A 27,980-nucleotide genomic window follows, 5' to 3' on the forward strand; every position below is an offset into this window, starting at 1 on the left:
AGGTGCTGTGCGGTATGTGGATTAGGTCAAGATACTCCACTTCTCTGGTCTGGTTGATAACATCGTTCCAACAGTTACCCTTCCTGCCAGAACTGGAGCCTGCTAACCTATGTTTGACAGGTCTTCACCTATACCGAGCGAAATGATAACCTTGGCTTATGCGTTATTCAAGACATCCTCGAATTTGCTTTTCGCGACAACGCATTTGCTAGTGAGCACATTAAGGAACCTAGAGACATCTGGCGTTATACCCTAGTGCCGACTCATCGACTAAGCACCCCAATTCACTTCAAAGAGAGTGTCCAAGAGATCCCAATATTCTGCCGAGCTTTAAAGGGTGGGTCAGGCACCCACCCTACAAGTGCCTTACCATACAATAAGGCACAGGAAGATGAAGTTGCGACCAGTAAATCGGAAGTTCCCAAGAACCCCGGGTCCTTATATAAATATCGTAAAGGAGTTACAGCAAACCTTCGTAAGTATTTGCCGCTGCCTAAAATACCTACCATCTAACCCGTATAAAGGACACCTGGACGGACACTCTCGGAATATCATTATGGGACACAGCAGGAGCTCTACAATTGCATATTACGTACAGGTCTAAGACAACACACAATCTGCTTTTATGGGTACACCAACTCGAGATTCTTTAATAAAACTCGCAACGAATTTAAGCCTGACCCAGGATGCATCTGCACCCCAGGATTTAAGTTATTATCAAAATACAACAATCGAAAGTGATCCAGGTCTTATGAAATTAAAATAGAGACGCGATTCCCTCTGGAAGGACATTATTTAACAGTACGGTCGATTGCATTATGCCCGAGGTACCACTCTGTTTGCAGAGTTTCAGAAGTCACAGAACAAGGTCAGATCAGAGAGAAAAAAGCTGCATTCAACTGCCAAAGACGAGCAGCGCGAGAGGTTTTTCCAGAATGTTAGAAATCAAATTGTCGATAGGAACTATCAGGGTAGACCGATCACTTTTGAACCCGATATATCCCATGTGGTACCCGAGAGAAAAGCCCTAGCGGATCTCGAATTCAGGAACAGAGATGTGGATTCTATCAGTGATGCGGAACTACTTGATGATCGGATCTGTTCGCTCGAGATAAGATTGGCTCTCCATGACCTGGAAGTTCCAGGGCCGTTGCAGAAGCGAATCTGTTTTTACGAGCCTTTACCCGATGTCGCAGATGATTCGCGGGCCTCCTGGAAGTTACACCACTGGAGAACCAAAGTGGACTGGAGTACCCAGTTTGTCTTGACCGGTCAAATGTACATTCGCGGGCAAAGCGATATAGGTACGCTCGAAAGGACTCGCTGCAGCGACACTTTGATACCCACAATCTGAGTCAAAAGTTCCCCAAGGGCCGTACATGTGACTATCCTGGCTGCGACGAGGTCTCATACATGCTCCTAAAATATAAATTCCACCTGGGCACGGTACATAAGATCTCGCTGTGGCAGATTATATAGCTAATATTACCGAGCTTTCGAACCATTTCTAACGAATGCTATGGGTTGAGCAAGGCTGACTGTTCGGCTGTAATATTTCCGGTCTTGTCGTCAATGACCTATATTACTCATACTCCAGGAACCTGTGGGTGGAAAGGACGCCCTTGCTAGAGTAAAATGAACGAGGAAAGACTTCAGTATAGCCATTTGGGCTACATTTCGTTTCAAACTCCAGAAGTTTCTGTGCCTATTTAGTGCGAACCCCACAGAAAACGGTAGTTTGTGTGAAGCTTTGGAAGAGTATCCTCTTAACCGACAGCTTGGTACTATTGAGGAATATAGTGTGAAGGTCTACAAAGAAGCTTAGTATAAGACAAGTTTGTTTCTCACTCGTAGTCAAAGAATTTTCCCATGGGGAAGAAAAGCTACCTAGGAGGGAGGCTCTAGAGCCTATATATACTGCCCGAGGCTAAGCCTCGGCAGAAATGCCTGCAGAGCATCCAGGAGCCTTCCTGGATGCCTACCGGAGGGTCCCTCGATCCTATACTGACTAACCAGAACGTTCCTCCGCACCGGGAAGTTCCTTGACTTCAGGAGGTCACATCTAGTAGGGTAATAGCAGAAACAAAGAAGGACAAATCCCCACACGAATCTTTTACGAGGGCTTGAATGATTGGTCTTCGGTTAGTAGTATCAACTCTGCCGAACGGGCCACTCAATGCGGTCGGGTGCACCCCCGACGGCTTTTACTAAGGATTCATCGTAAATTCCCTGCCATTTTTGCTATTGATTTTGATGGATGTTGGTTTGTACCTCTCGAACAAGAATATTTACACGTTTGCACTCGATTATCAAAGTGATATAGCTAAGGAATTGTCAAGGAAGATACCATTGTTCAATGGACTAGGAGGAGACGACAACTAGTGGCCATGGACAAGTTCATGACTTTACCTTGCCTACAATAAAATAACAAGATGTTAAACTCATAATGTTGGCGGTTCACATGTATTTGGATATAAAGTAGAAAGTTAGGACACCAATCATGATGGCTGCAGTCATGATACTATTAATAACATGATTCGCAATACGTTTCAAGTTGCTGCCCGGTGTGTCTTCAGATAAATGGTCTTGCGATTCGCTAAATCGAATCAAGAGGCGCCTAAACCATTCTTGCACGTTGTCAGACATGATGCAGCTGGATTCATGGTTTCCGTCTGGATATGGGATCTCGAGAAAATCATGGCTTTTGCAGGAGGGCAGATTCCTACGGTGAGGATATCGTGCCATGCAAAATGAACACAAATCTACCTCAGGACATGCTTTGCAGATAAATCGAGATCTCGCTTGCCAGCTTGAGTGACACACATGGCACTTAACAGCATTTTCGATAATGTCATAAGTACTAACTTGTGCAGCTTGCTGAGATAACACGAAACGAGCGTCATCGAACTTTTCAAGCAACATTAAACAACGACCTAATTCGAATAGTCCAGGTGATGCCCATCTGTTTGTGTAGAGCAGTTTTTTCGTTAATGTTCGTACAGATTGTGAGAGAACCTTGATTTGGATGTGATTTGGAGTAGGAGGAAGCACAGGCAAATATTTCTGCAACTCGATCGACATAGCTTGGTCGCGAGTAGCCCAGTCCTGCAGAGTCTTGCCGTAGTGATCCATAATAGGGTGGTCGTGATCTCCAGTGGACCAAAGGGGAATATGTTTAAGATGGCCGGAATATATGGCAAGATGAATAGGCGTTCTATCGAACAAATCCTTGGTATGAAGGCATGCAGGGTTAATTTTTATGATATCAATGATCGCACTAGAGCCTGCCCGTGCGGCAATATGAGCAGCCGTCTGACCATTTTGAGACGGTAGAGAGGGGTTGATGCCATTAGCGAGAAGAAGCGCTATAACATTACGGCGTTGCCGAAATATGGCGGCTATCAGAGCGTTGCCATACTGTCCACCTTGCGCGTTGACATCTGCACCTGCATTAAGCAGCACTTGGACCACATCTTTTGACCCTCGGAAGGAGGCTGCCTGGAGCGCGTTGCCATAGATTCCACCTTGCGCGTTGACATTTGCACCCGCATCGAGCAGCATTCGGACCACCTCTTTGGTCCCTTCGGAGGATGCTGCCTGGAGCGCGTTGCCATAGATTCCACCTTGCGCGTTGACATTTGCACCTGCACTGAGCAGCAATTGGACCACCTCTTTGGTCCCTTCGGAGGAGGCTCCCTGGAGCGCGTTGCCAAAGTGTCCACCTTGCGCGTTGACATTTGCACCTGCATTGAGCAGCAATTGGACCACATCTTTTGACCCTCGGAAGGAGGCTGCCTGGAGCGCGTTGCCATACTCTCCACCTTGCGCGTTGACATCTGCACCCGCATTGAGCAACAATTGTACCACATCTTTTGACCCTCGGAAGGAGGCTGCCTGGAGCGCGTTCCCATACTTTCCACCTTGCGCGTTGACATCTGCACCTGCATTGAGCAGCACTTGGACCACCTCTTTTGACCCTTGGTAGGAGGCTCCCTGGAGCGCGTTACCAAATTGTCCACCTTGCGCGTTGATATCTGCACCTGCATTGAGCAGCACTTGGACCACCTCTTTTGACCCTTTGGAGGAGGCTGCCTGTTGCAGCGCGTTCCCAGAATACCCAGTTGATTCGTTAACGTTTGACCCTTCTCTAAGCAGTAGCTCAACAAGCGCCTTTTGGCCATGCCCCGCTGCAGAGACAAGAGGAGTCACACTCCTCTGGTTTTTCAAATTTATGTCAGCTCCGCTTCGGAGTAGAATCTCTGCAGCTTCTGTACTTCCATAATTTGCTGCATAATGAAGCGCGGTGCTTCCGATGCTGTCCTCTTCGTTCAAATATATCTTTCTGCATACTAGATCCTTTATAATATCGGTCATATTGCTGGCGGAACCAATGTGTAGTAACGTTGTGATGGGCACTGGACACATTGGAGAAAACCCATCCATCAAACTATAACTGGCAATCCATTTTTGGATAACATGTTGCAGTAGAAACACCTCCTTTTCAACATTTCCAAAACGGTGTTCCACTGCCTTGCGGGCATGCATGAAAATTTGAATCGTGGCGTAGTTGAGAAAGGGCCAACGTTGTAAAAGCCTTTCCTTGTTGTCATCTGATGTAACTTGAACGTCTTCCGTAGCAAGATAGTTTAAACATGAGCGGTATATTACACCCTGACTATGCTTCATCATAAAGGTGCTATTCCATTGTCTTCCTTCCAACTGGCAACGCTTCTGTTCGCCATCGTGGAGTCCAGAAAGAACAACTAGGCCTTTATCGACAATAAAATCATTCACGGATTGATGAATGACTTGTACGGTCTCAGTTGTGGACTTTTGATCTATTATCGCCTCGATTAACCCGCCAGACCAGGCTCTTATTCGTAACTTCATAAGCTCATCAGATGTGACAAACGTAGAAGTTTCATTGCATCGCACACGGGATGGACTCATGGAAATGTCCCTCGCTGACATCGCATATCGCATCTCTGTCACTGACAGAGGTCTTTCTGCAAGACATACCCATTGAAATAGGAGAGATGCCTGGCTACGATATTCTTGTTCAATAGTATTCCGCAAGATATCTTCGTAAACATCCCCGAGCTTTTGAGGGACTTTCCGTAAGAAACGCTGAATATTTTCAGGCGACTCCCCATCTTGCACCCTTTTTTCCACCAGAGGTACGACAAGACGAATCCACAGGAAAACACCATGTGCAGATTTGATCAGATCGTTTACCACAGAGTCCCAAGATTGGTAACTAGGTGTGCCCGGCGATAAGGGGAAGCCCAAAGGGAGAGAATCACGCACATATGTCGTGATATCATCGTGGTTGTGATCTTCTACCACGATCTCGATCCCACACGTACTGGTTATGCCAGGATAGTGCCGGCATGCAATACATATCTTTCCGGACGCTGGACGTTTTTTAATCAAATCATTAACGTGGTGAAAGAATTTGGCAAGATATCGTGCGGACTCCTGCCCGGCTTCGTCTAGCGCATCCACGAAGATGATTAAGGGTTGTCTTTGGGCAGAGATCGCGATATTATCGTAAAAGACCCTCTCTAGCTCAGGTAGTTGCCACTCCCACCCGTGCTTTGATCGACCGAATGAATCGCATTTGTCCTGATATACTTCACGCAGGACTGTGCATAGATTAAAATCTTGGCGATATAGCTGATTCAGCAATGTCCTAAACAGTCCTAGCGGTGTGCGTTGTAATTCGGACCCTCGAGCACTGAAGAAAAATTCTAGCGCAATACCCTTCTCTGCAGTGTGCGGTTTCATGATCTGTTGGTATAAGAATGCCATGATGGTTGATTTTCCAGAGCCTGGCTTTCCTTTGATCCACAGGAGACCATTAGACGCGTTCATCCAGTCATTGTACTCTTTTAGTTTGAGAATCCAACTGCAGGTGTGCATGTGAGGTTTCTCAATATTGCTTTGTCTTTGGTGCATTTCTGGGAATGCGAGAGAGCCAAGAACTTTTGAGCGTCAATAAAGCGACTTTAAGTATTCAGGTCTTGTGGGCACCAACATACCTTCTTCGTCGATATTCATATATGCCCTGGTCTGGCCATTGTTGAGGACAATGCTGTCGGTGTTTATCGTCTGGTGAAGTGCTTGGAAACTGACAGCGTCCGTGTTATTGAAGGTTGTCGGATTGTCGTACCCTCTTTCGCTTTCCATGGTCAGTGTGGCATTACTATGCGCAGGATTAGTCTTCTTGACTTCTTATCAAGTTTGGAATCGAATACCATAGCAATGCGAAGCCGAAGAGGGTTCAAAGTTTGTTTAAAACCCTCGCCGTCCACCAGCTGGACTTGAGGCTGGTCAGCCTCAACTTCTCAAATGAGGGGTTGCGCGAGGCTGTGCCTGCGGCCAATCATAAGCATGGACACAGGAAGCGACTAAGTCATTGTGGAAAAAATACCGCTGCACTAAAAAGGGTCAACCCTTAGTAGTAAGGGCTTATTTCTAGTGCATATCCGCGGCGACAGTCATGCATCCTGTCAGCTGACGGTATTCCGTGCCAGCCTCATTTTGTTCCTGTAGACTCACAGCCATATATCTCATCTTGTCCACGTTCAGACTGACGCAGGATATATCGGTCTGCCACTTGTTCCAACTGTACAGCAAGTCTCGTCAGTATGCAGCAGCTGCAGCCAGTAGATCGAAGTGACTTCAGTATTGCAATTATCTGTGCGCTGCGTGAAGAGTCCGATGCAGTCGAGGCAACGTTTGATCATTTCTTTGAAGACGATGAGCTGCTCTATGATAAAGTTGCAGGAGACCCGAACTCTTACACATTTGGCAAAATCGGCGTGCACCATGTAGTTCTAGCATATATGCCGGGCATGGGGAAAGCAAGTTCTGCCAGTTTGACCGCCAGTTTTCGCACGAGCTTCCCACTTGTTCGACTTGGGCTAGTTGTCGGCATATGTGGTGGTGTGCCTCAAGGTGCCGACCACGAGATATTTCTTGGCGACGTGATTATCAGTACGGGAGTGGTACAATCCGACTTTGGACGACAGTACGCGCATCAACTTATTCGCAAAGACACGCTTGATAACAATCTTGGGCGTCCTAATATCGAGATCCGGACATTCTTGCACCAGCTTCAAGGATGGAAAGGCCGGGAAAAACTCCGACAGAATGTGTCGAGAAATCTTTCCGAGATTTGCAGTAAGGAAGGGTTTAGCAGCTGGATAAGCCCGGGAGCAGAGAGTGATAAGCTGTACAGAGCAGAATATGGCCACATACATCGAGACTCCGGGGTCTGCTCTCTGTGTGCTCAACCTGGCCCGGGAGGTCTTGTTGCCTGTGACAGCGCCCTTACAACCTCATGTGCATTGCTGAAATGCGATGAAGCCCAACTCGTCCTAAGAGAACAGCGAACCGATACTATCCCGGCCATCCACTTCGGTCGTATCGCTTCGAGCGACCAAGTCATGAAGTCTGCGCCTGATCGAGATCGAATTGCCAACCAGGAGAAGGTACTGGGTTTCGAGATGGAAGGTGCTGGTGTATGGGATAACCTTCCCACTATCATTGTCAAAGGTGTTTGTGATTATGCCGACAGTCATAAAAATAAGAAATGGCAGAGGTACGCCTCTGTCACTGCAGCAGCGTATACAAAAGCCTTGCTCCGGGAGTGGCGAGTGGCCGGTGAAAGTAGCACGTCCCGCTCGACCAAAACGGCCAAGGAACATCGACCTGAGACCGATGCGGCCGATGATATTGTAAGTTACTTGGAGTTGCATGTCGGTATGCATCACTGACCAGCCGGCGTAGGGTAAGAGGGTTGTGTTCAATAACCACGCGCAAGTTGGGAATCAAGGCGTTCATCAGACTTTCCACGGGAACGTCACATTCCACAATGGTGGTGACCGAAGGTAGCTCCGACAAAATGCGAACCATTCACCAAGGCATATTGGTCCATGCAACCATTCATCGGGTGCTTGATATATTACGGTTAGCCATTACAACCAATACTCTTGTTAATGATATGATGAATTCACCACAAGTGGGAAGTTGTGCTATCCGCTTTGAATGTAATGTAGATTCGTGTCCTGGTCGCTTTGAAGCGATACGACTGCAGTGTATCCCTGGAACGGATTCTTTCGAGCCTACAGTCATCACACTGGAGCTGCGCATAGGACATCACGGATGGACCAAACATCCGTGGTATGGTCTCAATAGGGCTTTTCTTGATGCGGTGGACTGCGGTAGCTGCAAATCCACAATATTCTTTGAGATATTGCCCAAGTCGTGCCTTTCACTTCTGGCGCAAAAATCCACGGAGTTCCGTATTTAGACGGCCGAGCCTGTCTTTGAGCGTGTCCTAGCGGATGGCTTCATAAACGTATTGCCGTGCGACATCAAACTGCAGCAACCCTGTGCTGCTGTAACATCCCGCCCAGGAAATTTTCCCTCACTCTTGCCGCCAACCACCAATCTATAGGGGAAACTCAGCGCGTGTAAACCCCTGAGAGGGTGCATTGTGTCTATCGTTTATTTCCTCAAAGGGGATGAAATATTGACCTATAGTCAACAGAATCGTATAAAATTCCTCGCAACCTTGCCAACGAGCGAGAAAACCACCGCCGCGCAAAGTAGCACTGTTCCCCATGGATCAAGAGAAACGAGGGTACGACGATCTGACAACCGTCAATAATAAGGCCCCTATTATCATTTTGGTTGACATCATCTTTTTAGAAGATTTAACAACTGTCCTATACGCTTAGATATGGCCTGGCCTAAGTTAACCTACCCCGGAGGCTTAGCGTGGAGGGGTCGGTTAGTACATTACATCATACTTCAAGATACAAGCATAAACTTAAATGTTCTTCCGTAGCTGCCCTTCAGAGCCCTCAATCTGTGAGTCGTACGAAGTGGTCGTGCAATTGGGCCCTGCAAGTATCAAGAATAGGCCCATACAGGCGCGACAGTGAGTCAAAGCGCACTATCGGTGTGCACGTCGCAAGGTCCAGTCTCCCCCACGAATTAGTTCACGCCCGGGCCCCACAGTCTGAAGGTTAGGGACGAGCCCAAATTTGCGATAGCTAGGCGGAGGGAGGCGACAGGTACGTGACGAAAGTCAGCATCCTAGGCACGACGCCGAATGAGTGCACGAATTCTGGCGACATCGACTAAGACAGAGCATGCCGAGGCTTCGCCGGCGCCTCCGAGGACGCCTAGATCATGTAGTATGGCACTAGCAATGGACTCTTTGGTCAACTTCCACCGTTGTGACTCGACTCGAGTATCTTGGGGACTATCAAGTCGCTCTTCCTGAGCTCAGCCCACCAACCATTCCTGTGACAAGCCAAACCCATGCGATCTGTCACATAGCGCGCGTCTTTTTAGTCTTGCCCCGTGACTGCCGCTCATCGTGACTATAGTGTGGATTCTTGGAGTAAGCTGCCTGTGAGATTCCGCAATCGCGTTGAATTCCGTCACTTCTTCCTGTTCAAAAACAAAAAAAACAAAATTATTTGTTAAACGATGGTCGAAGGAGCGACTCATTGCGATAAAAGGGGGTGGCGAGGTGCAGAATGCGGAGCATACGGACCAATGGCAAAAATGCCTCGAGTTGGCTGGAGTCGTCGAACCGTCAAAGGGCGCGCAAAGGGCGCGAAAAGAGTGTCGAGTGGTGGCCATGATCAGAGGGAGAGGAGGCCATCTTTATAGTCCACGCACCATGATGCCAAGCGCCAGCGAAACGCCTTCCCCTATTAGGAACGCTAAACCATTTCTAGTAATTCACCGTCACCGCAGAATACGGAGTAGAACATACGGAGTTTCTGTCTGGCGAGAGAGGGAGCGAAGGATATCCAATCTATAATTAATTTGATAGATATAATTAAAAATTAAGAAAAAGTTTTTCTGACGATTGACGATATGGATTTATATGTTTTAAGTATGGCTGAGCGGATAGGATGCTCTGGTGAATACTGAATTGATTGTTTGATGTAGGAAGAAGCGAGGTCTTCCACAGTGTTGCCAATCTAAAAGGAGCGAAATGCTTGGCATTTTGCCTCAGGCACCAAAATGTGTACATACTGGACATAAGGAAGAATGGCATGTATCGTGAGCTAATCAACGACTTTCGACTGTAGCTCCTGAGAAGACTTTCAATCAGGGCTAATGTACGGCGCGGTACAGTTTTCTCTACAAGTATCATCGATTACTAGGTAGATGATAACAACACGTGAATAATTTCAAACCTCGAAGGATATGCACTGGTTCACGTAGCAATACAGACTCAGCTAATGTCAAAAGCTAAAAACCGAGCAATGTTCCCGATCGGACTTTTTCAATACAAAATAAACATGGAATCAATTCATTCCAAACCATAGTGAAACAGAAAAGAACCCGAATAGTAAAAAAATATGTAAGGCAGAACAAGAATATGTATAACTAAAATCACCAAAGTAATGGATCAGTCAGAAGACTGAATTATTACAGGAAGAAACCAGCAACCAGAGCAGCACCCGTCAACAGGCTCATGAAAGACGCGGAGATCTGACCGGCTCCGTTGGAGGTGCCGGGCGTGTCGTCGTCATCGGAGTCAGAGTTGCTAGAGCCGCCGGAGGTGGCGCTACCGGAGGTGTGCTCGCCGGGGGCGTTGGACTGGCCATCCTTGAGAACGGTGAGACGGAGACCGGTGACCTCCTTGCCCTTGTGGTCGTAGATGGTCTGAGGAACGTCCTTGGAAGAGACGTCGACAATCTTGCCGGTTTTGGCGTCCTTGAGACCGTCGTCAATCATGTCCTGGACCTTGGAGGGGCGGGAAGGCAGCTTGAAGTCGTCGGTGAAGGTGCTGTTCTTGATGAGGCTGGAGGCGCACTTGGGGGCCTTGAAGGAGGTCTGGGTCTTGTTGGAGGCCTCGATGGCCTTCATGTCGAGCTTGGCGTACTGTTTCTGCAGGTTCTCGTAGTCGACGAGCAAGGAGGCGGTGCCGTTCTTGTTCACTTTGACGAGGCCGTAGTTGTTATCCTCCTGGGTGTACTCGTAGATCAGACCGCCGGAGAAAGACTGCGACATCTCCTTGCCGTAGAGGGCCTGCACCTCGGTGAAGACACGGGGCGTGACCTCGTTGCAGCCGTACTCGGAGAAAAAGACGGGGAGCGAGGCGTTGCGGAAGTCCTCGGTGAGGACATCGTAGCCGCTCTTCTTGTAGCTGGACTCGCCGCACCACGAGTACGAGTTCAAACCGAAGAAGTCAGCGTGGGAGGTGGGCTCGTCCGAGTCCTCGCACATGAAGTAGTTCAGGGTGTCCGTCAGAATGGGACGGATGTCGGCAGCGGAGTAGCCGACAGGGATGGCGCGCTTAGCGTTCTTCTTAATATAATCCTTCATGTCACGTTGGACGGCCTAAACAAGAATTTCATCAGCATGACCGTAGGAAATGGCCCAAAAAAATCGGATTCCTTACACGCATGTAACCGGGAACGCTCTTCACACTCTGCTCGTTGATCACCTCATTACCGGCGAAGAAGGCGAGAGTGTTGGGGTAGTTCTTGAAGCCCTCAATGATACCGAAGACCTGCTCGAAGTAGACATCGTTGTAGCTCGACTTGGGCGAGGTTCGGTCGATGTAACCGCCATACAGCGGAGAGTTGACATCGAGAATCATGTAGATACCAGCCGCATTGAAGATGGAGACGCACTCATCGTGGTCAAGGCCGGGGTAAAGGTTGTAAATACGGATGGTGTTAACCTAGTGGCATGAGTACAAAATCTTGCCGAGAGTTGGATCATAGGAGTATTCTTACACCCAGGTTCTGCATGAGAGCGGCATCACGCAAGCACGTTTTGGGGTCGCTCAAGGGATCTTTGGTCTTCGACATTCCTGAAGAACCACCGGGCTGGTAACTGTTGACGATCGGCGACGATCAGTACTACCGCTTTCCAGACCGGGTAACGCGATGGAATATCCGCGCTATCAAGACGAACTGCTTACTCGACACCAATAATCTGGAACCGATCTCCAGTGTCACTGTTGACGAAGTCCTTGCCCTCAACCTCGATGGGGGTGACGGCGTGGGCGGTCGTCGCAAGAGCGCAGGCGGCCGCCAGAAGGCGAGCATGAGTCTACAGTCATATTGATCAGGAAAGTCCGATATTCTGGTTTGCGCTGTACTCACCGAAACCATTTTGAAGCGGATTAATCAGGTATAGGGAGACGTAAACAATATATAAAAGTCGTAGTGATGGTAAGCGATCGGACGGTATCTTCCACAGGAAGAGCCAAAAACAAGAAGAGATGGGTTGGGTCTAAAAAGAGTGACGGCGACAGGCGCAGATAGGCGCAGATAAAGACCAACAGTCAAGAACGGAAGTAGCGAGTGTGAGAAGAGGAAGAATAAGAAGTTAGAACAACGGGAGCCCGGGAAGGAAAAGAAAGAGAAAGAAGAAAGGAGGTGTCAGCGCCGCGACGAGAAATAAGAAGAATGAAGAAAGCGAGTCCAAGATTGCCCCCTCCAACTGCCCAGAATTAATTAAACCATCCCAAGCCGACTAGAGAGCTGGGCTTTTGGCAACTAGCAGCATCCACCGCACCAGTGTCTCATCTGTCTGGGCCAGGGACCCTTGGCGAAGGGTCTAATAGTCTAACCTGCCCTCTAGCGCCGGTCCCATCGCTTACGCCCGTTCTCAGGGGACGCGGTTTCTGCAGCGTGGATATCGAATTGGAAGGCTAAATTGCTAATACTCCGTACTACGGAGTCGTAGTGCTGAATATCATCAGGGTGGAGTCCGGTTGCGTTCATGCCATGTTTTCATACTCAATTCACATCGCGATCCACGTCGGGAATATTTCCTTCCCTGCACTCGCTAAGCAATAACCCTGCCTATCCTACTTAATACCTAATACCGTGGAGCATCTTTAGAATACAGCCCAAAAGTTGGGAAAGAAAAGAAAAGAAAAGAAAAAAAGGTCCCCCCAGGTTGGGAGACGGGAAATTGGCAAGACATCTGCCAGAGCCCCCAACAACCGAAACCACAACCTCAACCGGCTAAAAAAAGAAAAAGGGGAAGGAAACAAGAAAGATAGAAAAATTTCATGGCGCCGAGAAATACCAAGATGGCCCGCCGCACCGGTGGCCAAGGCATAACAAATGCAAATATACAAGGGCGAAGGGGGGGGGAAACAACCAAGATGGAAGAGAGTACAGAAATAGTGGAGATGATGAGAGTGTGACATGGCGACGACCAAAGCAAGAGGTCGAAGGATGACATGAGATAGGTCCGTCTTAGAAGAAACCCAAGACCACCACAAGAAACACGTGGATCGGCCAAGGATCTTATGCAGAGGCGCAGACGAATAATCGATGGCGGAATTAAGGCAACTTCTTACTCGACTCCGTGGCTTTCAGCACTGCCACCCTCGCCAGTGAACGAGCCGAGCTTAAGGCCAGCATCCATGGCGACCATCTCGGCCAGGATCTCCAGCACCTCCTTGGGGACGGTCTTGTCATATATCGAGATGAGGTCCTTGGGCTGGGGGTACACCTTCAAGGCCTTGTAGAAGGCCAGGGCGGCCTCAATCTTGTCTACATCGAGACATCGGTAAGTAAATCGGCCAACAAGTTTTTTTGATGATAGATGATAGACGAATCGATGAAATTGGAGGAGAGTCGCGTCATCGCGGCGGAAACATACCTTCGGCACAGAGAGACTCTCCCTTGGAGACTTGGGACATGAAGTAAGCCTCCTTCTCTTCCAGGTCGACCGGGAAGCCCTCATCCTTGGCCTGCTGAACGACCTGCTTGATGGTTTCCCGTTCCATCGCGCCCTGGGCCTCCGCCTCTTCCTTCACGGCTCTCGCCATTTTTCGGTTGTGCTTCTTCAACGATTTGCGGAACTCGGGGTCGGTCTGTCTCTTATGATCGAAGTACACGGCATAGGCTACGTAGGAAGATATCATATATTAGCAACTGGTTCCGTCTCAACGCGAAGTCGCCGCGATGGTTCATTCGGGTCTTACCCAACAGGCCGGTCAAGACCGTGCCGGCGGAGGCGATGACCAAGGTGGAGGTCTGCATTATGGGCCTCGGAGAAATATAAGGGAAGTAGAATTAAACGCGTGTATACTAGAGTACAGAAAGAACAAGGACGAAAGAGAGGGGAGAGAAAGCGAAGAGGATGGACGAGCAGGGCGGAAGATGAAGCTCATGACGACTGAAGCCTCTTTTGCCGCATAATTTTGAAGAGCCGGATCATCGTTGGGCCGCCTCGGTGTTTCTGTCCCACTCGGGCACTGAACATATCATCATCATCATCTGCTCTCTCCTTCTCCTCTCTTCCTGCTGCTTCTCTTTCTCCCCTTCCGACCGGCGGCTCCCTCCTTTTTTTCTCTCACCATGGAATCCCGCGGTTTGACTCTCCGCAGCAAGTCGCGTCGCCCTCGCCCCCAGATCAGTGCCCCGAAACCCATCTCCGGTCCTCTGCCGCCTTCCCATAAACCGGCCGATCCCGGCCAGCCACCGACGACCGCAAGCTCCTCGCGTTCTCGCGAACGCACCCCCCAGAATGATGCGACCTCTGATCTAGTCAAGCGGCGCTATTCCACTCGGTTCAATCAGACCCCGGATTTCGATGTCAATGCCCCTCCAGTCCCCGGCCTTCCCAAGATTCCGCCCCAGTTTGGTGGCCTCAGCCCACCCCAGCAGCAGAGTAGAAGACCGTCGGGAGAATCTACGGGGCCCCCGCAGGTAGACTTGAATGTTTTGCGCGATCCCAGCTTGCCTGTCGATAGATGTGAGTTTCTCCCACCTCAATTGTTCGCCATGCCCGCGATACCGTGTTTCTAACCGATGACCCTTGTGCCATTCTCTAGACGTGGCCAACCTACTCAGCAATGCCACTGAGGAAGACATCGAAGAGTACCAGAAAAGCCTCCGGAAGGTGAAAAACAGGACGTCCACCGATCTGCAACAAAATGTTTATCAGAACCGTACACAATTCATCAAAATCAGTCAGGAGGCCGACAAGCTCAAAGGGGAGATGCGCACTCTCCGGACCTTGATGTCCGAACTCACCACGGCCCTGGGACAGACATCCATTGGCAACTCTCCGAACCCGATGTCACCAACAGTCGACGAACGCCTACCGAAACGCAACGCAAATCGAAGCTCCGTCGCTAATCTGGAAAGCATGTGGAACGTACAGCTGCAGACCTTGTGGAAGACCGTTGAGGGGTCCCAGAAGTTCCTTCCCGTTGTTCCCGGTCGGCACATTGTGATGGAAACGGGGCATTGGGTCGAGCTGGACTCGGCGACCTGGAAGCCGAGGCGACCCGTCCATATTGTGCTTCTCAACGATCATTTGTTGGTGGCAGCTAAGAAACGGAAACGCGTCGACCAAAGCAACCCCAACCATCGCGGGCCAATCCCAACCAAACTAGTCGCCGAGGAGTGCTGGCCGCTGCAGGATGTCGACATGATCGATTTGGGCGCCAACCTTGGGCCTGGAGTATCGCGCGAGGAGGCTGAAGACCGTGGGATCACCAACGCTGTCAACGTCCGCGTGGGATCAAAGCCATTCACTTATCGTCATGACAAGCGGGACAGCTCTGCTAAAAGTGAGCTTCTAGCTACCTTCCGAAAGACCGTAGAGGATCTACGACGGACCCTTCGATCGGAAACCGAAGCAGCCAGCAAATCCAACGAGTCGTACAACTACTTGGGAGCCAGGCAGTCGATCTACGCCGTCAAGCCGGATGCCCTCGATACCATGGATTTCTCGAGCGATCCGCCGGAGGTACGCATCGATGTGGATGGCAAGCAGCAGAATTTGCGTTGGGTGGAGGGTCAAGTGGACGAGCTCGATATCGACATTGCGTTGCAGCGATTTGAAGAAGCTGTCGCTAATATTGAGCGACTACGCAAGCTCGCACGAGGTCTCAAGGGTAACTCGGTCGCGCAGGACGTGATCAATGTTAAGGTCGACGAGCGAGCTGCCAAATTAGCCGGGGTCTTATCTCGATCTTTGGTCGACACGCATTCGTTCATGAATGCAACCAAGACCAAGGTCGGATGGTTAACCCGCCTCGGGTTCGAGGACCAAGCGCGGGAAGCCTACCTTAAGACTCGAACGGACATCGTTTCGAAGCGAATCCGGTAGGTGATCATTTATGTCGGCCAGGAACAATTAGTTACTAACTCGTTTCAGAGCATGTGTCTTCGAAGGCGACCTCCCCCTCTACATATTCCAGATTTCGTTCGTTTACTTCACGCTGATCAAGAACACCATCAGCATCTACCAACAATGCTTCCCAGCCGTCATGACCAGCGCCTGCATCAAATGGGCCAAATTCCACCTAGACGGCTTCAACGCCCTTCTCACCCGCCAACTCAGCAGCGTCCAGCGCGGCACTACGGTCTGGCAAAAATGCATCGACATCGTGCACGAACAGGCCAGCCTGCTTTCCGAGGTCGGTGTGGATTTCACAGATCTAGTAGCAAAGGGCTTAGACACGAACGGCGATGAGCCGACGCCCCAGATGACACGCTCGGAGTCATTGATTGCTGGTTTGGCCGAGGCCCCCAGGGCTTAGGTTATAGATGCCTGTACATACCCATGCTGTATCTGTATGATGACAGTGTCTGCTTTTTGCTAGTCTAGTTCGATGATTTTTTCTCTCAGAGTTCATAGCACTGCGTGCATGTGTGCATCCGTTAGAGTGATGATCGCATCTTTGCAATTTCTAGAAAATTTCTATCCAACTTATCCAACTAGTTACCCCATGCATATGCATAAGCCTTATCATGTACTCCGCAGCGAATGAAGTCAAGCACTACTATCCGGGATCATATACGCATTATGCATAATATCAGTCCGTCATCTCCACTTGCAGGATACTTAGCTGGCCAGTGCATGGGAAGCAGGGTGATAAATCAAGGGTCGTTCTCATTGTACTTTATCAATTCAGGATTTCTGTCCACGGGTTTATAATCAGTGATGGACAAGCCCAGCACTCGTACTATGTTCCTGGATGTTTGATGCCTGAGGCTGTAATATGCCAAGAAATGGCGATTGTTTACCATTCCATGTTTACAGCACTTAGGAAGACTTTTTTTTATGAGCCATTGTAATCTTCAAAACATTCATCATTTGATAGTCGGCCTTGTGGTTCCATGTGTCCAATCAATTCGCGGTATAGTTAAACTGGGGACATGATGAAGACCTTTGGTGTGGTGAGGATGGATATATATTTCTGCACCCAATATATGCCGACACACGATCTACAATGCCAGAACAGAATGAAAAACTTATTTTATCAGTAGCATGGCTCGCAAAGAGATAATACACCAACAAGAGAAATGAGTATTCCATTTGGTTCCCTTCAACGTAAATCAACAATCATAATCGCCGAGGCGGCCGCCGCCTTAAGACATATAGTCACGTGAACAGATTTTATCTGACTTTTTGGGTGTTTTTTGAAAATAACAGAAATTGTATGGGCACCAATACTTGAATGTCCCTGGCTCTCTCAAAAAGGCGGTTCAGTGCAGAAACATTTGGAGAAATGAAAAGGAAAATACTGGCTATCTAGTGGTGCATTTTCATTCGAGGTATCATGTCTTTTCCGGACGCAGGAGGTGATTGAAGATGCGACGGCTTGTTTTACTGTTTTTCTTGCGATCGAGGTCTGGAGGAGGTCGGTCGGCGATTCTGCTGAAGGCGGTCAGGCTGGCATTGGCGCCTCAAAAAAAAAGGCAAATCCGCGCTTAGACCCACCAGGGCCGGGACGGAATGTTACTCCATAGAGCTTGACCAACTAGCCACAACAGACAGCACGTGTAGCAGGGAATCAGGATACAGTAATAGAGTGATTGCAGAATCCAAGGTGCCAAAGGTTAAAAATGCTAATTTTTCTAGTATAAACATTCATGTCTCCATAAGCTTTACGGAGGCTGAGTTGAATACACTCGGAAGACCCTGAAATAGAGTGCAATAAGCCCCCGGGGAGTGCGGTTGATTGGTCAGTAATTCGAGAACTGGAGGCCGCAGCTGTAGTGCTGTACGGTTTTGATGTCATGTCATCAACAATTAATACGAGTCTGTCCGCCAATCCTATCCTACAGGGCCATCAGTCCGTGAGGCATGTTAAAAGTGCAAACGGGCTATGCCAACTCCATTGTGGCTCATTGTGTTTATAGCGGACATTAACTATACACTAGAGTGACTGCTTTAGAACTAAGAAATGAGTGAATGAAGTTTGTACACCGTATCTCCGCAAGGCTGTCCATATTGATCAACACAGCCTTGCCGTTCCTTCCTAATTCAGAAGGCTTAATTAACGTGGGAGGGTGCGCTATGCCTACCCGGGACTAGACGGATACTCAGCCCGCCCATGCCTTCTGCGGAGTACTTTTCCTTTTCCCTTGCTCGTTCATGTTTTTCAGCCCTACACCCCTACCACGGCGAATGGTATCAGGACAACAAATAATAAGGCCATCACCCATGGGAATCCTCGACGTTAGCGATACGATGAAGGAATAGACGGGGCGGCTGAATTCGAGAGACCTGGAAAAGCCCGTGTGGCTTCGCAGTCAGCCTTGTCACCCCGAGCACTAATTCCGTGACTAAATGACTTGTACGTCATAACTTCTCGACCAGGCTATAGATGCGATTGGCGAGCTTGCGTTGGTTAGTGTCGCTCATTTGGACAGGAAGCAGTGGGGGCCAGAATGGCCGTGGAAGCTGGTCGGTGAATTAAGCCTGCGAAGCTCCACTTGGCCCGCTGGAGAGGCTCTCCCGCGCTCGATCTCGCTCAGCCTCGAATCAACAAAGTTGATATGACACCACGATCCTGCGACGCCACTGATGATCAGAACTCCTCCCCAGACTGTCCTGCCATCGAAAACGAACGAAGGAAAGGATGAGCCAGGTCCGTGCACGCTACACACGCCAAAGCCCCGATAATGGACCAGTCCGTGTCTTTTGCGAGTCGGAAACCACCGTCGTGCTCGATGCCGGTGGATGCATCATATCTCCATGTTGAATGGCGGCCGTGGGGGCTGAATTACCCGGCGCTCCACCTCCAACACCGCCTCCCCCTAGGGTGTGAGCTGGAAGGGTAAACGTTGCGATCCTTTGGGATTTAGGGCTCTGGCGAAAAGTGATTTAAGCTTCCTATTCTTCCTCTTCACGGAGACTGACTTGCATTCTCACCAACACTGTCGATTGTCATATTCTTGCTTGTCGTCTATAATCTTTTGTTTTCTGGAAACACAGCATGTCTTCTCAAGTCGAACCATACCGTCCCGCCCAGGATGGACAAAACAGAGGAGGCCGGCCTCAAAGCTCTTCACCTCCACGGTTCTACGGACCCATTACTCCTACGGTACGGCGATCCCAGGCTCTGTCTACGACAGATCACGACCTCAAGACATCCGCTAACATGAAATGAAATTTGTAGATCTCTACTCCCCCAGAGTCCGATTCTCTAAAGCCCACTCCACCCGTCTCATATCGTCATTCGCATTCTTTCAGCACCGCAAATGCCGGCGGACAACCGCCTGTGAACACGCGCGAGCGAAGCAGTAGCCACTCGCTATATCCCTCGTCATTAATCCCCGGAGGAAAAAGTGCTCCCTCATCACCCCGCTCTCGGTCACCGTCTTACAGCGCATATCCCGGTGGCCCCCAGCACCCGCAGACCCGAGAGCGTAGTGGCAGCTCCTCGCCGCACCCCATGCAACTGCAGCCCGGAAGCAGGCCTTCCTCGCGCCCTCACTCCCCTTCTCTCTCCGGCGCCAAGGAACTCCACTTCGATGATACTCCCCCGTCTTCGTCCCGACAGCTCTCTTTCTCTGGTGGATACGCTCCCTATTCTGCTCCTCCTCAACAATTCTCTCCACCAACAGGCGCTCCGCCTCCGGGTCCCATGTACCCGCAACATTCTCCGGCGCCCTCCTTCAATGGCGGCTATCCCAACGGCGGTTATCCCAACGACTTCCCACCACCACTGAACGTGTCCGGCCCCCCTCCCCCTAATAACCCCCTCAACGGCGGCTATTCCAACAGGCCTCCGCTTCCACCGAAAGTGCCCGCTTCTCAACCCCAGGTCGATAACTCCTTCTACGCTCCCCCACCACCCCATTATCCGCCTCCTGGTGCAGAGCCCCAGTACCCTCCACCAGGCAGTACCCGTACCCCCGAACCCGCCAACGCCTCTTACTACAACCCCCAAGTCTCAATGGAGGGTTCCGGGACCGCCGACGACGAGGAAAAGGGTCTGGGAACTGCGGTCGTCGGTGCCGGCGCCGGCGGATTCATGGCACACAAGCTTGGTAGCGGGAAGATGGGGACTGTGGGCGGTGCGATAGCGGGTAGCGCTGTGCTGGGTATCGGAAAGCATATGTAAGTTACCACTTCCTCTCCTCCCTCGCATCTCCCTCCAAGTCCAAGTCCATGTCCAAAGTATCTAACAAATGTCACCAGATACGACAAGAAGCAGAAAAGGAAAGCAAAGGAAGAGCGCAAGGAGCACAGGAAGCAGGACAAAGCCGAGGCGAAGATGATGAAGCGACGAACCAAGGCGCTGTGTAAGCAGAACCGGATGTTGGCGCGGAACGGACTAGGCCCGTGCCACCTACAGACACGCCAGCAGATCGACCGGAATAAGAGCGATATCACCGCGAACATGGCCATGTTGGGGATTGGATATGAAGCGCTTCATCGTAGGCGTGGTTCGGGCTCCAGCTCCAGCTCCAGCTCCAGTTCCAGTTCGAGTTCGAGTTCGGACAGTGATTAGCGATTGATTACGATGGGATTGAACTCGATTGATGGAGCGGAATGGGATTTGGGATAGGTTTCGTTTGCTATGTTTGGACTTGGATTGGGAATTTGCAGCGGCGTTGCGGTTGATATCTCGTGTGCTTTTTCTTGATAGATTATTCATCCAATAACATGCATCTTGTCATAACAGTGGAAGATTCAATGAAGAGGCACCAGTCTTGTCGTAAATGTATCAGATGCCTAAGGCACAATCTGCGATCCATTTCGCAGCATTCTTCGACCATACATAATCCCGTATGCGCTTCTTCACCAAAAACGCCCCCTTGATTATTGCAATTAGCGGAATCCGGCTAATCGTCCATTTAAAAGAGCTTAGACAGCTTTCGGTACGCTTTGCATTGTGGGATGAAGTGCACACGCCCATTGCTGAAATCTAAGAATAGATGCCGGAGTCCCCCCGCGTGGCCAAAAAGCACGTTTTCCGTAGGTGATCTTCGAGCCAGTCCTCCGGACCTACAAATTGACGAGCCTGTGGGAATAATAACTCTTGCGTTATTTTCATCTCTCGTAATCCGCTTCTGCCTCAAGATCTCCCTGCGCGTGCATTTGGCATCACGCCCATTCGGCATCAGCTAGGTAACAATCAACTCTCTGTGTGGCGCCAACACCACTGTAATTAGGCAGCGTAGCAATCGTTTTCAATCTAGTGATGTTAGGCTCGACAAGTTGGCGGAGAGTGAGTGGTATCGGCGGCGAGTTTTCGTGCCTGTATCACTGTGGGCGTCGAGACCCAAGAGGTAATTCTTGCTACACCGGCTAAACGATCTTTTGAATCGCTTTCGACAATAGCTTTCGACAATAGCTTTCGTTGGTAAAATCACTACCAATCTAGCTGGAGCGCTAAAAGACAAGCCATCAAACTCCCATCTATATATATCCAAGAATGCATTCATTAGCCTTCCTTGTCCTGAAGAGACTCAAGATTTAACTTGTTTTGCGCCGCTCGCGCAGTGCTTAAGTATCCAGGGATGTTCTCGGATTTCCTTCAAAGAAATCCTCTGCTCCGAATCAACGACGAGTAGCTAGATCACAATTAGTACTTGAATGAAATAGTTTCTCAAGGCCAACCCACCTTTTTAATCAAGTCCCTAGCTTCGGAGCTAACAAAAGAGGGCACAGTCATGTCTCCCTTCGCGATTCGTCTCTGTGTCATGGCAGGCGTGTCCTCGAACGGCGCGTTTCCAACCAGGAACTCATACAACAAAATCCCCAGTGACCATAGATCTACTTTCTCGTCATACGGCTTCTCCTGTCTCTTTGGATCCACCATCTCAGGAGGCAAATAGTCGAGTGTTCCACATTGCGTGAGCCTGCGACCACTTGGCGCATGAACGCTCCAGCCAAAATCCGACATCTTCAGCTCCCCATGGAGACCAACAAGGATATTCTCGGGCTTGATATCTCGATGGATGACGTGCTTGTGATGTAAGTATCGTAACGCCGTTGCCATTTGCGCAATGTATTGTGCTGCCTTCCACTCTGGAAAACGGTTCGCTTTCTGCAGATGCTTGTATAGTTCCCCTTTTCCGGCGTACTCGAGGATCAGAATTATTCGTTTCCGATCGTGGAAATGTCCGTAGAGCTGGAGGATATTGGGGTGGCGCAGGTTGCTTTGAATCTCGATTTCCCGCGCTACCTGCTTTTCAACCCTGTGCTGTTGGATCTCATTCTTATGTAGGACCTTCAACGCGCAGATAAAACCAGTTTCTCGTTCTCGGGCCAGATATACTCGACCGAATTTCCCTTTTCCTAGTGGTCGACCGACCTCGAACATTCCTAAATGGAATTGTTTATGGAGGGCTTGTTTGATCAGCGGTGCCGAGCACACGTCATTCGACGTTTTCGACAGAGAAACTGAGTGATTGCCTCGATCTGGAAGGAGCGCTTTCTCGCCTTTTGTTTGGGGTCTTTGGGACGCGACATGATCAGGCACTTTGCTTTTGGGCTTGGTATCACCAGCCGCGTCTTCTTCTGTCACACCATCTGATATCTGCGACATAACAACAGAGAGGGGATGTGGAGACCGGGAAGGAGTTTGTCCATTCCTAATCTTAGCCACTTGCGAAGGGACATGCTTTAGTGGTGTACTTGGTAGCTTGCTATCCTTGATGGAGTGTTCTTTTGACTTCTCGGGTTCATTCGATGTTTGCCTCGACACATCTGCAAGCAGCTTTCGAGTTCGTCGGAGAGACTTCTCATTCTGTTCTCCAGATAACTGGGAGATAGGAATCTCGACGATCACGGTTTGTTTTTTATAAGTGTCAGGTTTGGGGTGCTCTGGTGCTCGGGTTCTGTTCGATCGACGTGGGCTCGTAGTTGAAATCTATGTATATGCCTCCTGTTGTTAACTCTGCTCTCAACACATGTTTTAAAAACCTTGTAAAAAACCATACCTTGGAATCTGGACGTGGATTGGTTCCTTGGTATCCATCATTCTCGTCATTAACAGACAACGACCTGAGACGAGCCTCGAGACCCTTAGTAGCCATACTGGATACTGGATTCCTCTTGTTTTCCCAGTGCAATCAAGAAAATGCGTTACTCAACGAATATGACAATGTTTACAGTATGTCGAGATGCAAGCTTCTCGTGGATGTTTGTCACTGAGACAAAATGTTTCCGAGCATTGAGCTATGCGAGGCCTGAGCTGAGTAGACATGTCCTTCTACAAAGGGGGTCGGACCTTTGGTTGCCATGGAGATCTGCTTTCGCCGGAAGTGCTGTATTGCATCCGTCACAAACCGGCATCAAACTTTATAATTCTCACAGTTTCAAGTAGGCTAATAGGATACAAATTCCATTATACATCGCAAATTGTGCCACCTACATATACTTTGAAGTTTCCAGTAAACTATCTGGACCGGATCGAGCGCCCCCACAACTAGTCTGATACCCGCTGTGGGACACGCCGTGGACACCCACTTAACGCGGCCGGGCACAAAAACTCGCCGCCACTCTCCGCCAACTTGTGTTAGAGCAGGACAGGACTTCAGAAGTAACAACGGTGAAGCCTACTCTGTTTCATTGATCAATCATTAGAATTTTGATTATGTTTCTGTCCGTGTCGTTAATAATGTAGGACTGTTTGGATGTTGGGAAAGGGGGAACCTATACTTATAAAATGCTCCCCTAAGTTCAACTTTTCCCCCAACGGATCTCAATAATGGCATGGAAGTCGGAAGCGTTTTGCCGTTCTCGATCTTGCTGAAGAATTGGATTACGAGAGATGAAGACTCAACCATCTGCCACCGCCCAGGAATCCATGTCCCCGCCGCCCGCCCTTCGCGATCCACTCAAAGAATCAACAATCAGATCATAACCATTCCACATCTGTATCGGTCTCTCATCATATCCGCACCGGAGCCATCAATCGGCGAATTGGTTACCAATATGGAGAGGATACTACGCAAATATTTTTAGCACACACAGCAAATCCGCTTCAGCGTTCCAATCCACGACTTGGTCATAGGACGGTGTACACGCTACCACGGCGGTATTCGGCGCTGCTGGCGGGAGAGTCTAGAGGTCAGTAAAGCATTGTTTCGAAAGTCATCCAGTTGACAAATTGTCAGGGCTGCGCCCGGGGCCCTCTCTTCAACTTGGCTTGTGCGTTGACAGTTGTCAGGGAGTATGTGTAGACTAGTGAGGTCAGGAATTCCTTCACCTCACTACCTAAGCTTTATCGTGAGGTGGAGAGGTATTTGCTTTAGCCGCTCTTCTGGCGTTAGCTTGGTCAAGACTCTTGGAGAAGTCTCCGAAAGAGTGTCTACCGTATGAAAATGGCTCCAAATCCCAGTTGACAAAACTGGCGCTGTCAAGCTCCCTGCCGAGGTGTCGAAACCACGCTTCAACGGTCTTCTTCAGGGCAGACCGGCGTGTGTTCCACACGATCGGATAGTCGCTATCAAACGCTTTTAGTTGGCCGGCGAGTTCATTCACATCCAGAATGTATGATGACAGCATGGCTGACGATGAAATTGGTGGAATGCTTGATCAATTCTATGCAGCGAGGCTGCAGACTAGCTAACTATCTACGATCGCTGTGTGGGTCATGTGGTGCACTAAACTACATTCGGAAGGCCAAACATGCGAGGCACCGCCAACATATGAGTCTCGTAATTTCTTAAGACCCTGATTAAGGTGTGCGACATGATCGTATCGGAACTGCTCTTGACCTCTATGGGGGATTCCCGCCAAGCGATTTTGATGATGTCGTGCTACAATCCACTGGTAGAACCAGGATAAGGTATCCATCACCGTGATGTAGAGCTTGCCACGAAGCATGGCGACCTGGATTATCAACAGATCATATTTTTCATTAACCCGATGATGTATAGGAGTCCCAGAAAGCTGACTTGATTCATTCGCGAAAATGCACCCTCCCATCAACGGGCTCGGCAGCGCCGGGCGCTTGGAGGGGGGACGGTGATTCCTGTCGACATACGATGAGACCATTATCCTGCAGCAAGTGCAGGACCCTGCCGGCAATTGAGTGCTAGAATACAGCACTCCAATCAAGCACAGCGCCAAGGGCGGCCAGAATGTGGGGGACATCACGGTGAGAGAGGGGTTTTGGTATGTCATGGGACAAACCATCTGTCTCTTATGGCATACTCCGTGCCAAGGACGCGGCGGACGTGACTCAAGAGGCCTTTATTCATATCATTCTACAGTAAATGACACCTACCCCGATGAATTACCCTACGTATATACTGATATTGAGCTTTTTTCTGTCTAGGATGTCCCATGCCGGCCCCGACTATAAGCAAGAGCTCGCCAAGCCGCGCAGACCCGGCCAAGATACGGTCGAAATATGTTGGACGCCTTAACGCTGCTCGAAGAGGCGCAGTGTAGCTCAGCGCCGCGCTTGCTGGGGGTTTCCCGCAAGGTCCAGAGTCCGTCGGACCGATCCCTGGTGGATTCTACACATGTCTCCTACTCGAAAAGCTCCCCGGCGTAAAAAGGGGCCCTGGTTCTGGCAGCTGGATCTGGAGAAGCGAGAATTCTGGCGAGCCAAGTTCAAGGCAGCGTGGCTGTAAGTGGTATATGCATTTCCTCTTTTAGCGCAATAGCTTCTCTGTGACTTTTGCAACGACGCTGACTTGTCTCCAGTGCATGCACTACTGTTGACAAGTATTGCCCGATCTCAGCACCTTCGAGGGTCCTCTGGGACGAGGCCACCTCAAGTGAGTGCGCCACTATCGGGAAATACGGGTTGATTGCGGGACCTGAGAAGGTGTTTTGGCACGATGCCACCGATAGAATGTATAGTTTTCATCCCCGCATCATAACGACTTCGCGTTCGAGGCTAACAGTGATAGCGCGTTCTATGATTTTCTGACGGGCTGCAGAGAGGATGATCTACCCCCCTGGAAGGACGTCTATTGGGATTTTCTTTGGTTTGGCAAAAGCCCCCCCACAGTATCGCATGTGGGGGAGGCATACCGAGAAGTCTAGCACAGAAGGATGGGAGTTTTGATGAGTGGTTCCTCGTGCCTCGTGTGTTTAACTAGTCGGCCATTTGGCCTGGGGGAGGATTGGGTTAATTTATGAAAGCTGCGGTACCGGTTGGGTCGTTTAAAAAAAATGAAAGTTGAGGCCTTTTTGTGCTCCTGGCACGCGGATATCATACTCCTTCTATTCTGGTATATACTTCTACTAGCCCACGCGACTGCAGCCACCTGTGGAACACGACCTGCACCATCCCGTCCTCGGCAGCCTCTAATTGGATTCCCGGCTCTTTGTCTGTAGATGGGTTTCATATCGGAGCATTTCGACCTGTCTGGAAGGCATGGGAAAGTGGATGTATTCTCTCCGACTTGCTTCTGCGCAGTGGACCTCGGTAAGATAGGAGAGGGACAAAGAAAGTGGACGTGCTAGTGAGAATACCTGGACTGGGCGGATCCATGTTTTCCCCTTCTCACTCTGCACTTCATCTCAACTTCCTCGCGTCTTCTAGCTTGCTTTCTATCTTCTATCTGGAGGGACGGGGCATGTTCATCTTAGCTCTACCCAGGAGATTACCGGTTCATTGCTCCTTCTCCAAAGCCTGAATATCTATCGGTTGACGACAACCATGCCTCCCTACTTCATCCTTAAATCAATCGCCTCCACCCTGCGTCTCCTCCGCAAGCTGCTGCCCGCGATCAAAGCATCCCCAGACGAGATCAAATACATCCCATCTCGCGATGCCGGCCGATCGATCAAAATCCACATCTACCATCCCCCTCCTGCGGCCTCCTCTGGACTTGATCCTAGACTTTCGCTAAGACTTGTCTACGAGTCCGAACTCCATCCAGACGCCTCAGAACCTCACAGCTCAGAATCTCCAACCATCAAAACCCCTCTCCCTACCACCATCACGACTTCGACCACTAACCCAACAACCCCAACCCCAACACCAGTCCACCTAAACCTCTGCGGCAGCGGCTTCGTCCTCCCCGGCCACGGCCTCGACGACGCCTACTGCCGCCACCTAAGCACCTCAGTCCCCACCACAGTGCTCGACATCGAATACCGCCTCTCGCCCGAGAACCCATTCCCCGCAGCCCTGCACGACGTCGAAGACGTGATCCGCTGGGTGCAAGCCCAACCAGAAACATACGATGCGTCAAGGATCAGCATCGGCGGGTTCAGTGCCGGCGGGGCGTTAGCGGTTTCCTTGGCGGGAAATCTTCCGGTGGATACGTTTTGCGCAGTGATTGCTTTTTATCCGGCTTGTGATGCGAGCATCTCGCCGTGGAAGAAGAAGGCTCCCGAGGGAGGTGGGAGGCCGCTGCCGGGGTGGTTGTTGTGGGTGTTCCAGAAGTGTTATTTGTTTGGGGCTGAGAAGGGTGGAAGTGGAGGAGTTCGTGATACGAGGATCTCGCCGGCGTTGATGGAAGATTTGAGTAGGTTTCCGAAGAGATGTCTGTTTGTGACGGCCGAACAGTGTAATTTGGCGGACGAGGCAGAAGGCTTGGGAGGTAGGTTGGCAGCGTTGCAGCAGGGAGAAACAGAGAATGAACAAGGACAGGGAGAAAGGCGCGTGATGGTGCTGCGCATGGAAGGTTGCGGACATGCGTGGGATAAGTTTGCCAAAGAGGGGAGTGTGCAGTGGGAGAGGAAGGAAAGAGCGTATGCGTTGGCGGTCGAGATGTTGTCTTAGCTGGTTTTAATAGCTTTCT

The 27,980-nt window shown here is 50.0% G+C and overlaps 10 protein-coding genes across 10 annotated transcripts; 5 read left to right on the top strand and 5 right to left on the bottom strand.

The window, feature by feature from the left end:
• Positions 1 to 1,354, top strand: KD926_004313 (uncharacterized protein; the record flags this gene model as incomplete). Its single annotated transcript, XM_053097832.1, has 2 exons — positions 121 to 475; positions 846 to 1,354. Coding segments are annotated over 2 exons (864 nt in total), but the record flags the coding sequence as incomplete, so codon positions are not given.
• Positions 1,355 to 2,767: 1,413 nt separating this feature from the next.
• On the bottom strand, positions 2,768 to 6,189 carry KD926_004314 (uncharacterized protein; the record flags this gene model as incomplete). The annotated part of the gene is made up of 3 exons (XM_053097833.1): positions 2,768 to 2,809; positions 2,866 to 5,984; positions 6,042 to 6,189. 3 exons carry the CDS (start codon positions 6,187 to 6,189, stop codon positions 2,768 to 2,770), a joined length of 3,309 nt encoding a protein of 1,102 aa, XP_052958112.1.
• Positions 6,190 to 6,650: 461 nt separating this feature from the next.
• KD926_004315 (5'-methylthioadenosine/S-adenosylhomocysteine nucleosidase family protein) lies at positions 6,651 to 7,899 on the top strand (the record flags this gene model as incomplete). Its single annotated transcript, XM_053097834.1, has 2 exons — positions 6,651 to 7,742; positions 7,795 to 7,899. The coding sequence occupies 2 exons, from the start codon at positions 6,651 to 6,653 to the stop codon at positions 7,897 to 7,899; spliced, it is 1,197 nt and encodes a 398-aa protein (XP_052958113.1).
• Positions 7,900 to 10,464: 2,565 nt separating this feature from the next.
• Positions 10,465 to 12,161, bottom strand: gel2 (1,3-beta-glucanosyltransferase gel2; the record flags this gene model as incomplete). Its single annotated transcript, XM_053097835.1, has 5 exons — positions 10,465 to 11,379; positions 11,441 to 11,725; positions 11,781 to 11,880; positions 11,969 to 12,099; positions 12,153 to 12,161. 5 exons carry the CDS (start codon positions 12,159 to 12,161, stop codon positions 10,465 to 10,467), a joined length of 1,440 nt encoding a protein of 479 aa, XP_052958114.1.
• A 1,198-nt stretch (positions 12,162 to 13,359) lies between these two features.
• Positions 13,360 to 14,051, bottom strand: KD926_004317 (TOM complex receptor protein TOM20; the record flags this gene model as incomplete). The annotated part of the gene is made up of 3 exons (XM_053097836.1): positions 13,360 to 13,559; positions 13,669 to 13,914; positions 13,994 to 14,051. The coding sequence occupies 3 exons, from the start codon at positions 14,049 to 14,051 to the stop codon at positions 13,360 to 13,362; spliced, it is 504 nt and encodes a 167-aa protein (XP_052958115.1).
• A 318-nt stretch (positions 14,052 to 14,369) lies between these two features.
• Positions 14,370 to 16,564, top strand: KD926_004318 (exocyst subunit EXO84; the record flags this gene model as incomplete). Its single annotated transcript, XM_053097837.1, has 3 exons — positions 14,370 to 14,766; positions 14,846 to 16,127; positions 16,180 to 16,564. 3 exons carry the CDS (start codon positions 14,370 to 14,372, stop codon positions 16,562 to 16,564), a joined length of 2,064 nt encoding a protein of 687 aa, XP_052958116.1.
• A 2,685-nt stretch (positions 16,565 to 19,249) lies between these two features.
• KD926_004319 (uncharacterized protein) lies at positions 19,250 to 20,770 on the top strand (the record flags this gene model as incomplete). The annotated part of the gene is made up of 3 exons (XM_053097838.1): positions 19,250 to 19,357; positions 19,433 to 20,376; positions 20,458 to 20,770. 3 exons carry the CDS (start codon positions 19,250 to 19,252, stop codon positions 20,768 to 20,770), a joined length of 1,365 nt encoding a protein of 454 aa, XP_052958117.1.
• Positions 20,771 to 21,731: 961 nt separating this feature from the next.
• KD926_004320 (aurora family serine/threonine-protein kinase) lies at positions 21,732 to 23,303 on the bottom strand (the record flags this gene model as incomplete). Its single annotated transcript, XM_053097839.1, has 3 exons — positions 21,732 to 21,836; positions 21,887 to 23,137; positions 23,208 to 23,303. The coding sequence occupies 3 exons, from the start codon at positions 23,301 to 23,303 to the stop codon at positions 21,732 to 21,734; spliced, it is 1,452 nt and encodes a 483-aa protein (XP_052958118.1).
• A 974-nt stretch (positions 23,304 to 24,277) lies between these two features.
• KD926_004321 (uncharacterized protein) lies at positions 24,278 to 24,777 on the bottom strand (the record flags this gene model as incomplete). Its single annotated transcript, XM_053097840.1, has 2 exons — positions 24,278 to 24,333; positions 24,585 to 24,777. 2 exons carry the CDS (start codon positions 24,775 to 24,777, stop codon positions 24,278 to 24,280), a joined length of 249 nt encoding a protein of 82 aa, XP_052958119.1.
• Positions 24,778 to 25,742: 965 nt separating this feature from the next.
• Positions 25,743 to 27,961, top strand: KD926_004322 (alpha/beta-hydrolase; the record flags this gene model as incomplete). The annotated part of the gene is made up of 4 exons (XM_053097842.1): positions 25,743 to 25,849; positions 25,927 to 26,000; positions 26,566 to 26,656; positions 26,821 to 27,961. 4 exons carry the CDS (start codon positions 25,743 to 25,745, stop codon positions 27,959 to 27,961), a joined length of 1,413 nt encoding a protein of 470 aa, XP_052958120.1.
• Between the last annotated feature and the right edge of the window lie 19 nt (positions 27,962 to 27,980).

This window comes from Aspergillus affinis, assembly GCF_023601865.1.
Source record: "Aspergillus affinis strain CMG 70 chromosome Unknown NODE_20_length_373750_cov_87_641216, whole genome shotgun sequence".
Taxonomy (NCBI): Eukaryota; Fungi; Ascomycota; class Eurotiomycetes; order Eurotiales; family Aspergillaceae; genus Aspergillus; species Aspergillus affinis.